We start from the raw sequence: 15,921 nt of genomic DNA, 5'->3' as shown, positions 1-15,921 counted from the left end.
TGTCAAGAATTTAAATATATAATATAACATGATGTAACAAAATAGATTTGATACAAGTACACGTAAAAAGTACAAGGTTCAAAGTTGGGCTGAAACTGACAATTGTCAAAGTGATGGTTCATATACAAGTTTAAATGAAAAATACTAGACGTCTGCTCATTTTGGTTCAATCTAACTACTGATATTGGAATACTGTCATTGTTTACATGAAACAATTATAACCCATTTTCTGTAGCCAATCTAATTCCATTTCAAATAGTTCAGTCAGTCAATGAAGTCAGAGATTTTGCCTGTACTCAGCCTTATCGCCAAAATAGCAAATTGAACGTAAAATTAGGCCCCGAGACCGCCAGATAAAACAGTCCCCGACTTCGGGGAAACAACGTACACATCCGCCCTATTCAGAGAGCTACATGTATACCAACTTTTAATTATTTTGACAGTTTCTCGCGGAGGGTTTCCGAACAAGGTTTCCATTTGTATGAAAAACAAAATACGAGAAGGACATTGCTGGACCTTTCCGCGTAGTCTCTTTGTTTTGGAGATTAAGAGATTCCGTTCCATTTGTCGGAGATTTGGTGGGATCTGTGTTGGTTTGCAATAGATGTGAGGAGTGAGGACATTAGTGCAGAACAAATAAGACCATGTCGAGGGCCGGAAAACAGTTGACGCGGTCCTCCTCCGCCCTGGACACGGAGTACAATGCCCTCAGGCGGAGGATGAGTCGATTGAGGGTCCAACAGGGACAACTACCCGTGGCAGACGGTAAATCATTTTTTGTTTTTAATTCTGTATAAAAAAGCATTATTCCGTTATGTGTTTGTCAAAAAGTCATTTAACGAAAGTTCTGATGAAACACAATGTCAATAGCAAAATTACCAGCACCTAATTAAAATTACACTTTTACACGACACATCAACGATCACTCTGTTTCTGTTTGCAAGAAAGAAGCAAACAATTCTGAAGAAATCAATAATTTGTGAAAACTAACAAAATACATTGACTTGGATATGTTCCATTTCTTTAAGTGATTAAGGGTACAGGTGTGTACTTTGAAAATCCATCAAAAATAGCAATACCGGTATATATTTTTTCTTTGATTCATTTCACTGTTTTATAAACACTGAATGGTCAAGGATTGGTTTAAACTATTCTAGCTTTCTGCAAATGAAGCTTCCGCTATAGAATTAGCGGTATATGAATTTATAAATTTTATTTTACACCATTTAAAACATTGCGCATTTAAAAAAAAAATAGTTATGGCTAGAAAATAAGAAAATTATATTGAATAAATTACCTTAAAATTCTAGGCGGATTTGATTCGTATAATTTGTTGACCATCCAGCCTCCTTAATTTTACTTTTCATTCGACCTTTATTTCCCCCTTGTAGAGATTTAATGATACATACAATAAGAATTACATGTAATTAGAAATCAAAGAATTTAGAACTATACGCAAAAGTAAGCAAAAGATATACATGTATATGCAAGTAGAAAAAGGGGTAATGTATATACATGTATTTTAGTTAGCTGCTCATATATAATTTGATTTTACATTTCAATACGTTCCATACATAAATTTTTTTTAAAGAAGTTTATGCAAAAAAATATGATTATTCTTAAGAGATATCCAGATAACCAAAAGAACGCCTGTTTGAGCGCTGACATTGTGTGTGTTTTATTCTGTTTACCGAATTTAAGATAATGGAGAGGATCGTAAAAATTACACTCAAAATACCACTAAAAGAAAATAAGAGAAAGTCGCAAAAAAAGTTTGTATCTACGATCAGACTCGTGGTGAAAGAATTTGTTAGATAAATGCCAATACATGCATACAAATCCGTGTGAAATTCAAGAAGCGTAACGATGCAGTGCATAAACAATTTAAATTGCAATACGATAAATTCAAAACGCTTATTTTATAAAACTGAAAGTGCATTAATTTTTCATAACATTGATTTAAGCCATGTGAAGTGCATAAACACTATTTAAAATGTCTTTTTGCGCTGCATTGAAAATTTTCATGCGATATTTTGTAATCCAAAGAATTATGGTATTTTTCTCTCCCGGGCAGCATTTAATTCCAGGAAAATGAAAACATACACCTTTATTAAAAACATTCGTGCAGTAAATGTCCGCTAATTGTTGAATTATCCTACCGGTCATCAAAACATCATAAACAAATGCCACGTCCGATTTCTTTTGACACCTATCTCCTCAATAAGCCATTAGTTGATCGAGATCGCCATTTGAACTTTCTTTAAAGACCATTACCTGAAGAGGAAAAAGGTGATTTTTTAAAAAGTCAGGGCCATTGTAAAGTAAGAGATCTACAAACACACAGATTAGATGGGGATTTCAGGAAAAATCAATCTTTGAATTCGCTCTTATCTGGAGTGTAACTAAGAGTGAATAACTGATCCCGGCATCGCCCATAGACGGTTCCTTTGTGGGGTGTAATATTTTAAACTTTGGAGTTTCTTTGTGTTATCTTACGACTTATCTACATTCTTATGTAAAGAAATAAAGGATGGGGAAGTGCATGTAGAGCCAGCAATAAATTTCCATTGACCATATATCAATATTGTTTAGATTTATTAGTCAAAATTATGGCGATTTGGTCTAGCATATAAAAACAACGAATGAAGATAAATCGAAAAAAAATCAAATTAAAAGATTAAATAAAACAAAAATCAATTTATAAATTCAAAAACTGATCAAGAATTCTTCCCGTAACTCAACCAATTACTAATACTTTATTCTAAACGTCTTGGGCGCCGACATTAAGTCAGGGTAACTAGGCACGTTGTTTACTTATATACATTGGAACGTGAACCTGATATATTTTGGTACAGTCCCTGTTTTGTCTAATGCACGGGATGTTTTCTCCAAAGTTTGTTTCCTCGAGACGTACAAATTTTATGTCGACTTCTCTTATGGCCAAATCATGTTTATTGCTTGTAAAGAATATTTGTACAAATAAAGGTGAAAATTCTACAGACCCTATGTTGAGAAGTTCAATATAGATCTCAACCTATGGAGATTAATATCGATAAGAGAAAAAGGTCTTTAAAATTTTTCCCACATTTACCCTGCGAGATTTATTCTGCAAGAACAATGTAGCCGAAATCGTTTGGATTCAAACCCCCTCCCTAAAAAATTCACGACATCATTGTCTTGGTTTCTCATACGGGGACTTGACATGACAGAGAAAAAAATCACCTATTATACTAAATGACTTTGAATATTTTCAGTACTCTGTAAATGTTATACTAACAAGAGGAATTAATGTCGATAAAAGGTGATCACAAACACAGCCCCCAAAGCACATAGAACATGGCCCGGTTATTCTAACACGATTCATTTCCTTTTCATCCAATTATCCCAACCATACAACATTCTTGGGGTCATCTTAAAAGAGGACATACTATATTTTTTACTCTATTCCTTTTTATCCACACACGACATTCTTTAATCCTAATTTACTTTTTTACTATTCATCTGACGTTTGAATGGATAATAATATCAATATATTCACAATCCTTTTTGGGGGGAATGTATGAGGTAAATTGTTATACTAGTACACGAAAACATGCCTTAATGTCAGACAAACGGGAACATTTCTTCCACAAACTACAGACTATATTATGTGACTTTATGGTAATTCGTTATTCATTTTTTATTTGTATTTGACTGAAAAAAATGTTGTAGACATGGATTTGGAACCAAACGACGAGTACTACAATGATTTGCTGAAGTTCTGGAGAAAACATAAAATATATATGGGTAAAGAGATGATGTCAACCATTGCAGAAGCAAAAGGCAAGATAACTTTCATATCTTTCAATCAACGATAAAAAACTTTATCGTTCACCAAAAGTATATTCTTACGTTGAGTTTGTTTCAATTTCAGCCAAAAAGAAAGCAAAGCAAAGAGGAAGACGTAAATCTCATGAATTTGAAGACTTGGACTTGATTAAGAAAACTGGGAAGCTGACCCCAGCGATAGAGGAGGCGGACGAAGACAACTCCGGGGAAGATGACTCGGTGAAGAGTTCCCCAGAAGGGACCCCTAAACTCAAAAAGAAAAGTGTCACGGAACAACCCCAGGTCAACGGGAAATTGACGCACAGTGAGCATGCGCACAAAAGAGAGAGTAGTGCAAAATCCACATCAAGACCTGTCTCTAAAACTGCAAATTCCAATGGAAAAATAGCCACAAAGACTTCCATTCAACGCAAAATATCGGACCAAGGGAAGTCAAAGAAATAGTGGTAACTGTCGAGTGACATCATTTGCATTGCTGAAACCAAAACTGGTTTTGTCTAATATCAACCATTGTACATAGCTCATATTTGTAAATACTTCATGATGAATTTGAATAAAATTGTAATCATAATATTATGTTATTTCGATTATCTTAATTCTTTTTTTACAATTCCTCTAGGATTCAAGTTTGCCCAATCAATCAGAAAAGGGTTAGTTTAAGAAGCTTTTTTAAACAGATCAGGTTGGTTATTAAAGAAGACAAGCCAAGGCTCGGAATTACTCCAGTAGAGTTGAGTAAGGCATTTAACTCCTTAAATGGGCATGGTCACGATTTGGTCAAATTTTTTTTTTCGATTTTAATGTTCACAATGCTTAAGCAAGCAAGGCATTTTCAAGCATAAAATGAATAAGAAGTAGACAAATCAGCTTGAAAAAGATTTTTTTTACTGGTATATTGAACCTATGTAAACAAAAACAGGACACGAGCCATGTTTACATAACAAAGAATTGTCAACACTGAATCTTGCTTTTAACTTAATAACTGTCTCTCAAATTTCATTTGATCATTAGAATTGCATTTCTAAAGCATTGTAAATAATAAAAACAGAAAAATAAAATCTTGCTAAATTCGTGACAATGCCCCTTTAATGGTACGTGAGTAGAATAACTTTTCCTGGCTGAGGTTTGAAATGAAGTATTTATTTGTTCCTCGATGAATTTTCTTGTGTGTTTTTAAAACTTCTCGATAGTGTCAATCTGGACGTTGTTGTTATAAGCTTGAACAAAACAATGTTGCTGATTCTCCTAAAACGCTCTTCTAATAATGTCATGAAGGCTTTGTTACTGATGAAGACCACATTACGATTTTACAAATATCTCACACGGTTTGGGTGACTGTTTATATTTTGTATGCCCTATTCTATTGGAGACAATATCAACTTCCTGAAACAATCGTAAATAGGTTGGATCAGAGAAGCTTGAAAAAGAGGCAGAGAACTATAAGTACACGAATTTATTAAAGAGCGCTATTAAGTAAGTCTTGTTTTATAATGAAAAACACAGTCTCGTTTAACAAGAGACCCAGAGGTCCAATCGCTCACCTGAGCAACAAACTGACACAACTCTAATCCTAACTGGTTTAATAAAAAGATACGAAAATATCGGTATAATTTAACAGAGTTTGTTTTGTTAATTTCTGGCACAATTTTTAACATTGAGTCCCCCCCGAAAATAAATATTTTGATTGATTTTCCTCTATATATTCCTCTATAAAAATTGTGGCCCCGCTTTGCCCCAAGGAGTAATGATTAATCAAACTTAATGCTAAACTACCAGAGAACGCTTCCTCATAGTTTTCAACTTTTCTGGCAGAATGTTTTATGAATGATTTTAAAAGATTTTCCCTATTTTTTCCGTAAAAATTTGCCTCCCCCATTTTGGCCCCACTGAACCCCGGGGAACACATTTTAAACAACCTTTGAATCCACACCTGATTGTGATTCCACATAGGATTAAACTGTTCTGGCCAAATGGTGTTTGACAATAAGATTTTTAAAGATTTTTTCCTACTTTATTTCTATTTATGACCCCACCACCAATTGTGGCCTCACCCATCACCCGGGGGATCCTGGTTTGAAAAAACTTCAATTTAGACTACATGATACTAGTATTACAAATTTCTATGTAATAAATTGACCCCCCCACCCCGGTCATCGTGGCTCCTTCCTCCCTACAGGGATCATAATTTTAAAAAACTTAAATCTACACTATCTGAGGACGTTACAACATCAGTTTCAACATAACTGGCCAAATGGTATTTAAAAAGAAGATTTAAAGAAAAAATGTCAATATAATTTTTATTTTTGCCTAATTATCTCCCCTTAAAGTAGGACGTAGCCCTTCATTTGAACAAAGTTAAACTTGAATCCATTTGGTTAAGAAATGCTTTTTGACAAATTTGGTTTAAATTGGCCAAGTGGTTCTGAAAATAAAAAAAAATTATGACAACGTCCAAAACGACGACAACAACAATTTTGATCAGAAAAGCTCACTGAAGCCTTCAGCTAAAATTCAGATCAATAAAATGAGACAAAGGTTAATTACAAAATGAGTAATACTATAAACAAATAATGTGATACTGCAGTTAAAAAATAAAAATACACCTGATTATCTCGTTGGATGTCATGTTGAAAGCAAAAGTATGTTATTTACATTAATAACTTCGAGACAAATCTTTGATCACACAATATTAAATTGCATGATCTAAATACGTAGAAAATAATATGTTTGGAACTCTTACACAGTACTAAGGAAGGAATTTGTCAGTTTTATTTGTTTTTTTTTAGCATTGGGCAAACCTCGGCTGATCTGTAACCTACGCCGAGTTAATTCCCTTTGCCGAGTTGCAGTATCAGATATAATTTTTTTAAAAATCTAAAATCATTCTAAATGCGTATGACAATAAAAAGCTAGAACGCTATAGTAGATTATCGCTACCTGTATACAAATACAAAACAATGAGCAGAGTATATTGGGAAAAATATAAAATACAAAACAATGAACATAGTATATTGGAAAAATATAATAGAGTTTGCTTAATTCCTAAAAGTACTGAATTTTCTGAAAATAAAAAAAAGATACAAATTGAAATATTGACAACAACAGAAAAGCTGTCACACTGACAGCAAACCGGGTTTTGTTTTGAATGAACAGTATCCAAAATGCATTTGTCAACCCTAAATTGATAAACCTTACATGTACCCAGAAATGAGGTGCTCTTTGTGAAAATGTTGCCAAAAAATAAGTAAGTTCAACAGCCGGTATTTTTTTCATAAATTATCAAAAATCAAAATTCTATTATTATGTACATCTCTAATATATGTACAATGGATCTGCCGAGGTATACCCTTTTGGCAGCCGCGCGCCTACCTGCCCGCCATTTTCACCATTTGAATAACGGGATTTTTCGTTTGGAAAACCCAATTAATAAAATACGAAACTATACATAATTTTACATACCTTGAAAAAGAGACAGAGAGCGGTTATAAGTACACGTATTTGTTAAAAGATTGCAATCAAGTGACACGCAAAGCTCAACTCTCGCAAGTCAAAAAAAGGTCTTTAAAATCTGACTGATGAAATTTGTTGAAATTGCGTATGTTTAAAAAAATCTAAGTAAAAAGACGATTAACACGTAATGATATCATAATTCACTATGAGTGAGAAACTACTAAATTAAAGAAATTTGAGGGTTAGTAATCTTCTTCATGTCCATCTGAATGCCTGAAATAAATCATTTATATGTGCCTGAATAAAAATATATTTAATAGAGTTGAGATTCGTTTGTTGTTTTGTGGGTCTTTGCAAAACCTTTAGGCACAAAATCTCCAGAATTATTAAAATTAGATGCATTGATATCAGGGAAGACATAATTCTTCATGGCTTCTCCATCAGAATTTATATCCGAATCTGATATATACGGGCGGACTGATAATACTCTTGGACGTTTTCGTAGACATTCCTCTGTTTCGTACGGCGTCTTTAACAGTGTGTCTGATGTGCCATCTTCTGATCCACTGATGGAAAGTAATCCAGAAGTTTCTGTTCCTTGTATATTTTCTGGATTCATGGAACGTTTCGCTGGTCGATGTTGTTGATGGTGGATACCGTTCCTAGTGGAAGGGATTTCGGACATGTGGACAGGGTTGAGCCCCGAGTAACTATCGAGTGAGGTTGTAGATGCATCACTGTTTTCTGTGGATTGTTGAAAGGCCGTCGGAGCAGAACCTCTTCCAAGTTTTGTTTTAACCTTTGATCCGTTTTTTGTTCTTGGGGGAAACTTGGACCTGGTGAGCTAAAATTAAATTTTAATTATGAAATTAATTTTGAATAGGGACACAAATTGCGATGATTTATGTTAAAATTGCTGAATCATGCTTGTATAAATATAATTAACCAGATGTGTCGTAACTGAACGAATACAGCCAAAAATTAAAATGCCAAAAGTATAACATTTGTTTGATTGCAGAAAAAGATATAAATGAAATCCCTAAAATTACCCAATTTCTTTTGAGTTTAAAAGGCATAACTCTGTCAAAAACATCGGACCTGAACCAAATTCAAACTCAGCTTGTATATTAATAAGATATGTCAAATTTGAGTTGAATGTGTGCAACGGTTGTTGAGATAGTAATCGGAAAGTGAATGATGACGGAATGACAGAAGGACAGAATGTCGGAAAGGAGTAACACTATATGCCCAAGCCATTTCATGGCGGTGGCATAAAAATATTACCGGCACAACTGGTTGATGCGGCTTATTTTTGTTTCTCACCATGGTGGGTTTTGCTCCTTCCTCGCTACTGCTGGAATGTACAGCATCTTTAAACCAGATTTGCTCTCGGTGTATGGGTATCGATGATGTGTTGCTTTCGTCGCTGGTGTCAGCAGTCAAGCCCGACGTAGCTCTGACGTAGTCAGTTTCAATGGATGACTTTCCATGACATGTACAGTCGTAACAAGAAAGGCCATGCATAGAAAAATAATAATAAATACTTCTGTGGTTTGCTTCCTTGAACATATTTATAAATTTTTCTGCAATTTTTTGTTTTGGTTGCATCGACTTCAAGTGAAAAAAGAGTTCCTGCCACAAGGCATTTTGATGACCTTTACTGGTTTTACAGTCGTTTATCAAATCTTTAAGGTTCTTTGACAGAAGTTCCTCCTTAATCAGTTCGCATCTAAGAGACTTTATATCAACTTCAGATTTTATTCGACAAATTACGCAAAAACTACTTGGTATCTGAGTAGGCAGATGTTTTTCGAAAGATTTTTTTAATTCAGAAGAAATGTGACCAAAGGAGGATTTATTCAAAATGTCAAGAACACCTAGGAATTTCTGGTTATCATATTCTTCAATGATTGCTGCAAAATAGTGTGCTTGATCTTTTCTGGAGGATTTTGTTATCTTATCTACTTCCCCCTCAGTCAGGTATCCCTGCATTTCGTCTAAAAGACTAGATTCCTTTACTTTCAGGTCATTTTCAATTAACTTGATGTTTTCCTTGACCGCTTTGGACACAGGTGTGTTTGGACCACTGTTTCCTATTAAAAGAAAAAGAGTTTAAATATAGAAACAACATGCAGTAAGTATAAGCTTAAGCTTGCTGATGGTGATGATATACTATTATTATGAAAAATGTATACAGGCAATAGTGGCTCGCAAGAATCTCATTTGAAATTTGCATGAATTTTACACGAACATGATACAGATAACTAATCGCTTGAAAAATTCTCGTTAACATTGTACAATTATCATTTTCATGATATTCTCATTATAAACTTTTCATCTGATTTTCACATGATTTTCATATGAAATGGAAATCGTAAGAAAATCCTGCAAGCCTTTTTTTCCTGTGTAAGATTGAATTTGAAGCATTATGATACCCCGATTTCTCATTTTCCCTTGGGCTGTAGAAGGGAAGTCTCTTTGCAAACGCGGATTTCTTTTTGTTCCGTTAACTTTTGCAGTTGGGATCGCCACTGAGGGGTGTTTTGGTTTTGCGGTTAAATTTTCTCTCTCACTGTTATTTTGTCTTTGTGTAACAATGACATTTGGTACTGCATTGGAATCCTCTCTTGTGTTGTGGTTTTCTGAATTCCTGTTACTAGTATCTTTATACCATATCTATAAAGTATAAGTTTATATATATATATATATATATATATATATATATATATATATATATATATATATATATATATATATAAAACACTAAAATGGCTTACGACACGAACAATTGATATTGTCAAATTTTCGGGACATCCAGTCCCTTCTTCAGGACAAAAGAAAATTGATGTATATGACAGATATTTACATATGATTATTTACACAAGTATTTAACAGCCAGGAGTATTTAGTGCAAATTAAATTTTAAAGATATTTGAACATTTCATGCGATCTTTCAAGTTCCTATAAAAACAAATATGTAAAATGCCTTAGATAGCAATATAACCATCTTATAATGAGGATGCAGTTGTAAATAACTTTGGTTTGGAAATCGTGTCTCAAACTTGAATGGTTTAATATTAAGATTTTAAAGAACAGAAAAAATATGATTGTAGGAGTTCATAGAGAAAACTTTTTCTGTACCTTTAATGTTTGAATATAAATCTGATAATAAAAACAATTAATTAAAAAAAACCCACGAGTATCCTTTCCCTGTAAAATTTGAATTGTTACAAAATAAATACATTACCGATATCAGCGCACCAACTAGAAAAACAAACTGCAGAATGTATTCCATCGTAGATATGAAAGGCTGTATCTAAAATTATATTGTTCAGAATGTTAGAGTTGGAATATCATTAAATTACATAATCTCAGCGTTTTAAAAAGTTTTTAATCCTCTTCTCAATTTTATTAACCTAACCTACCAACTTATATCCTATGAATGTCATCGTACATAAACCAATGATCATTAGGAAATGACACAGGCCTTTTGTGAACCCCATCTGTAAAAGAGTAAATAAATGCCATACATCATCATGCACTGATTTTTTTCAATGGCCGAAGTCTTTCCATTGCTCTCTATATGGGGATAACCTATTTTCTTTTAAGGAGTGGACAGACAGGCTATACCTGTCCACTTCTAAAAAAAGAATAGGGGAAAACCGAGTTGACATGTCGTAGAGCTACACTCTCTACTTACAACTGTTACAATGCAATTTACAACACACAAATTTTGCGGTATTTTCTTATAAACAATTTTCTACAATATTAGTTTTATATACTAATCAGACATTTGAATACTGCATGATGTTATCAACTTACATGTTTGTAAAAAAAAAAAATCGGGTCAATCAGAATAAATAAATCGTGCTATTTTTAGATCTTGGGAAATCCACAACATTCGACAATAGCGGCGATGTCGGAAAAAGCACTTATATTAAAACCAAAAATAATCAAGTATCTGTTTATACTTTCATTACCGATTAACTCAGTTTTGATATATTTTTACCATATAAAGATAAGTACTAGTCCTTTAACCGTTTACCACGTGTGTCCCTTTACTGAGATCGATGTCGAAGTTAGTGATGGCCTCTGTGGATGCGAGCGTTTTTTTTGAAGTTTGAACGGAGAAATGACAACTTAATATCTACTCACTACTGTTAAGAAATAAGATTTTTACTTTCAAATAAGCGTGCATAACGGGACGCATGGCGGCACTGTGTGATGCCTTTCGGGGGATCTTCAATGCATGGCCGGGTTTATTCCCACTTAGCTAACATTCTGAAATTCTCAATTCCCACCTGGCCAATATTTTGATTTTCACACCTGAGTGATCAGGAGGTTATAGTCTGTTTTCGCATTTTAATGTATTTGTTATCAATTACATGAGAATAGTTTGTTGAAAAACAAATAATAAAATAGCATTTAATTTTGCCTATAACATGATAATCAGAATAAATAAACAAAAATAACCAATTTTTAAAAAAAGTATAGATCAGCAATTTTTTGCAAGAGCATTACACAAAAGATTTTATATGTATAAACCAATACGGGTACTTGCATGATTAAAACTTTAAAACTGTTTAAAATTTTATATATATATATATATATATATATATATATATATATATATATATATATATATATATATATATATATATATATATATATATATAAATATATATATATATATATATATAAAATTTGAAAATCGAAAGACAACACAGAGTAATATATAGAGTAGTATATATATGTGTGTGTGTGTGTGTGTGTGTGTGTGGGTGTGTGTGTGTGTGTGTGATCGATCAGCAGTTTTTAAAGAATTATCTAGAAAAATGTATTTTTATATTGTAATATGATATCATATTTAATATGACCATTAACATTACAATTTAACGCAATTTTGTATCTCATTTTCATGTGTATTTTAATGGTTTGAGAGAATAAACCAATTGAAATTGAGCCATTAATTAACAGAATCAAAAGCCTGAAAATTTTGAGTTCTTGGACTGTTATTGAAAAACATAAAAATATCAAATTGTCCAATCTTCAGGTGCATAACAACTTTATAGAAACGACAACGGAGGATTTTTCTTTATAACTAGTGATGTATTGATCATCATATAAAATGAATCTTATTAAATTTGAAGTATAAACCATTAGAAATATACGCACTTTACTCTAGCGTTTTGTGTTTTGGTAATTTCATATTCTGTTGATTGGAATTAATCAATATAATCATAGAAACCAAACAAAATTGAAAGAAAATTGAAATATGACCCATATGATGTATAATTAAAATTTCAAACGTGATTCTAAAAATTACAATATTTTTCAATGCAAGGCTTAAGTTAAGTCAGCTTATATAATTATCTCAATTTAAGTTTAAAATAGACAAACCATATATATTAACATATTAAGCTCAATTTCTTGCACTCTCTGGCCTGTCAAGATTCATCATTTTACACAAAACCATTAACAATAGCTACGTACGATCACGTGGCACATAAGATCCTTTCTTGTTTTAAGAATCTGGAGTTTGAATGTTCTACAAGTAATAGCTTTCCAAAAAGCTTGCCTGACTACACAAAATTATTCAGTTGAAACATGCATGGATCGAGGAGGCTATCTTTTAAGAAATGAATTTTAATTTTCGCTGCTGATCATAAATTTATAAACGGAACGTTCATTATTTAAGAAGAAATTTCAGTTTCTTTCTTCGATCTAGTGCATGTACATCACTTGAAATTAAATAATTAATTTCATGTTGTTTTAGGAATGTACAGTCACGTGTGTATCGTGATTCAAATAATTGCATGTAAGCTTGAAACCGGAAGATAAAACAGTCAATTTTAAATTGTTCATGTTATATTAAGACATATTAAGGAAATAGGAAAGGATATTCAAGCACGTATTATCATCTTGACAAGCAATTAAAAAACAACGGGGGGGGGGGGGGGTCTCAAAATCATGAAGGAAAATCTTAATCCGTGGTGAGGGGGCGGGGATTGGAGGGTTCTGGTAGTTTTCGTTGTAACTTCAATTCAATTCCATTAAAATCCCTTATTTTCAGTGTCATATACTACATGCTCCGGCAAAAGTGGAGGGTAGGGGCACCCATGACATTTCCATTTTTTGAAATTAAATCAAGTTAAGAAAAGTGTCTGCTGCGAAAAAAGTGGGAGATGTATCCCAGCCATCCCCGATGCTGCGTGCCTGTGATATGTACACATACACCGTGCGCTCTGGAGTATTCTTATAATCTCCATTTGAACTGGTCAAATATTCGGCGAGCAAAAATTATATTACGGCGCGAAGCCTTGCTTTACCATACACGCAGCAGCTGAGATCTAGCTCCATTTGGAGGGGATCAACTGATTTTTTGACATTAAATAATTATCGGTTTTTCAAAATTTTCTGAAAATAATATACAACTATATAGATGTTTATTTTCGTTATATTGTAGCATTTTCTGATAAAATACGAAAAAGTTACTGTACATTGAATCATATTATTGATCAGCATTTGATGTGTTTATAAATAGAATGTTTTTTTTCCCGAATTCATAAATAAAATTTCACCGGATCAACAAGATTTCTTTCTATTAATAAAGTTAATAAATATTCTCCACATTCCTTCATTATTTTACAAGTATTTAACAAATTAATTCCTAGTCACTTAATTAATCTTACGTCATTCATGATTCATACATTGTACATGAACATTGTAACTAATTGGACGCTATTTGATCGATCTTGAAACTTAAGCCTTTTATTTATGCACTATACATAAGTTTCCCGAAATATTTTATCTTAAAAGATGCAAAAACATTAATTCGAATGATATATAAGTTACAGTACCTTCTTGCGATGTTTGGTGTTCTCCTATTAAATTTAGATTGACCCGATTTATTTCACCACACTTAGGTCACGTGATCCTGTTTCATGAGAAACCGAAACTAAAATATTTAGAGGTTGAGTCATCAAGCTAACACTGGCTTTTGTGGCACGGTGTAAAATGCCGACTGATCTGTGCACTTTAGAGTGTTACGAAGCAGTTCGTATCATTATCAACACACAGCCTATTTAGTTTAAGAAATATATTATTCCAAAATACAAATATATAGTATACATATAAGTATATATAAGTGAACATAGATTGAAAAGCTGGCAAAAATAGCCTTATTAGTTCTCTTCATAGGAGATCAAGGTATGAATATCTATAATGCTAAAAAATGTATCGAATTAACATAAACACACACTGGAGTTGCAATTGTTTTAAGTACACTTATATAGTACGACACGTGAGTTACACGCTTTTCAAGATGAAATAAATCGTCCAACTGATCGAAAATCGGGTCACATTCCGCTTCAGCGAACATGTTCCTCCAGTTAATATTCCAGCTTCATGAATACATATTTGTTTGAATTTAAAATGATGATTCGTTGTTAGTGATAATAATCCAACATCAATTATTTCTTGCATTGTACATGTACTGTAATAGGCAAAGCGTAACGACTTGTACCGTCGACCCTGCCTAGCACATTTCAAGTATGGCAATCTATTTTTAAATCAGGATTACATCATGTACACACGTGCATGATGAACAGCCATTTTACTTGAAAACTCTTGCTCACTGTTGCTTATTACATCCTATATAACATTTTCATTAATTGTGAATGAAAATGTTGACACAATAAACATGCATTGGTTTATCTTTTTATGAAAAATCTCAATATTGCTTCCTCCCATCCCTGCAATGTTTCGGAGAAATCAACTTTCAAACTGACCACCTTTGAGTGATTTGTTATACTAGTATACTCTGTCCCGAGGTTTTGCTTCCACCACTTTTTGCTTGATATTTCAATAATATTAAATACATTTGTGCTCAAACTACGTTTATCCACTAATATGAAAAATGTCCAGATTATCTGTTTTGAAACGCCCCCTCTACCACTTCAGGTTTCAATACACATCCAATAATTGAAAGTCTACGGAGATTTTGCATTGCATCAGCCATTAATAAGCCCGGATGATAATGTTAAAAAATTGTGCGATGTTTTCCGAGTGTATTCCGAATAGAGAAAAGATGTAAACATTTCCCATTACAAATCTCCGTAAGAAAATTGTTTTCGTTCCTGTGAAATTTTATGAGTGAAAAGGGATAATTGTTCAATGAAGATATCTTGGATATATTCCCTTTCATCGATTTCAATTGTATTTCTTTCACAGGTATGTGTATTTTTATTAAAAATTATCAAAAATTGATGGAAGCAGTAACATGGGACGGACTTTAGCTAGTGTTCTCCACGACTCTTCCATGTATATTAGACCGAACCACTGCAGGTCTTAATTTACAAACCTTAAATCACGAGATAAAATATCACAAAAGTTTTACGTTGAAGACTCCAATTTTACCCTTCAAAATCTGTAGAATCCAGGAGCTACCGGGAAGTCTTAAGGCAACAACCTCGATCGTTCATTCAACTGGCGCCCCCTCTAGCTTCAAATCCTGAATCCGCTCCTGTCTTGGATCCCCATTACTTTGTTAAATAAACCATGCGACATAAAGACAGCTTCAAACTAATATTTGTTATTTCAAGGAACAACACTGAAATCTTTGATCCACCAACTTACTTGCTC

At 33.1% G+C, this 15,921-nt stretch overlaps 2 protein-coding genes across 2 annotated transcripts in view; one reads left to right on the top strand and one right to left on the bottom strand.

Annotated features, from left to right (window-relative positions):
* LOC117690985 (uncharacterized) overlaps positions 1-4,382 on the top strand; it is a 5,026-nt gene extending 644 nt beyond the window's left edge. The window contains exons 2-4 of the mRNA XM_034475928.2: positions 444-765; positions 3,712-3,822; positions 3,914-4,382. Coding sequence (XP_034331819.2) covers positions 645-765; positions 3,712-3,822; positions 3,914-4,272 — 591 coding nt within the window. The 5' untranslated portion in view covers positions 444-644 and the 3' untranslated portion in view covers positions 4,273-4,382. The remainder of the gene's footprint in view (positions 1-443; positions 766-3,711; positions 3,823-3,913) is intronic.
* Positions 4,383-5,266: 884 nt separating this feature from the next.
* Positions 5,267-14,835, bottom strand: LOC136271251 (uncharacterized). Its single transcript, XM_066070852.1, has 6 exons — positions 14,139-14,835; positions 10,704-10,781; positions 10,526-10,594; positions 9,714-9,954; positions 8,563-9,371; positions 5,267-8,122 (listed from the first exon to the last, which is right to left on the bottom strand). Exons 2-6 carry the CDS (start codon positions 10,779-10,781, stop codon positions 7,592-7,594), a joined length of 1,728 nt encoding a protein of 575 aa, XP_065926924.1. The 5' UTR covers positions 14,139-14,835; the 3' UTR covers positions 5,267-7,591.
* Between the last annotated feature and the right edge of the window lie 1,086 nt (positions 14,836-15,921).

Source organism: Magallana gigas, chromosome 9 (assembly GCF_963853765.1).
Source record: "Magallana gigas chromosome 9, xbMagGiga1.1, whole genome shotgun sequence".
Lineage (NCBI taxonomy): Eukaryota > Metazoa > Mollusca > Bivalvia > Ostreida > Ostreidae > Magallana > Magallana gigas.
The sequence above is the reverse complement of the archived record's forward strand: the minus strand, read 5'-3'. Positions and strand labels throughout refer to the sequence as shown.

Coding starts and splice junctions, on each gene's coding strand:
- LOC136271251 (XM_066070852.1), bottom strand. CDS start 10,781: ATGGGGTTCACAAAAGGCCTGTGTCATTTCCTAATGATCATTGGTTTA. Junction 10,595..10,703: donor CATTCATAGGATATAAGTTG/GTAGGTTAGGTT, acceptor ATATAATTTTAG/ATACAGCCTTTCATATCTAC. Junction 9,955..10,525: donor TAGTTGGTGCGCTGATATCG/GTAATGTATTTA, acceptor TATACTTTATAG/ATATGGTATAAAGATACTAG.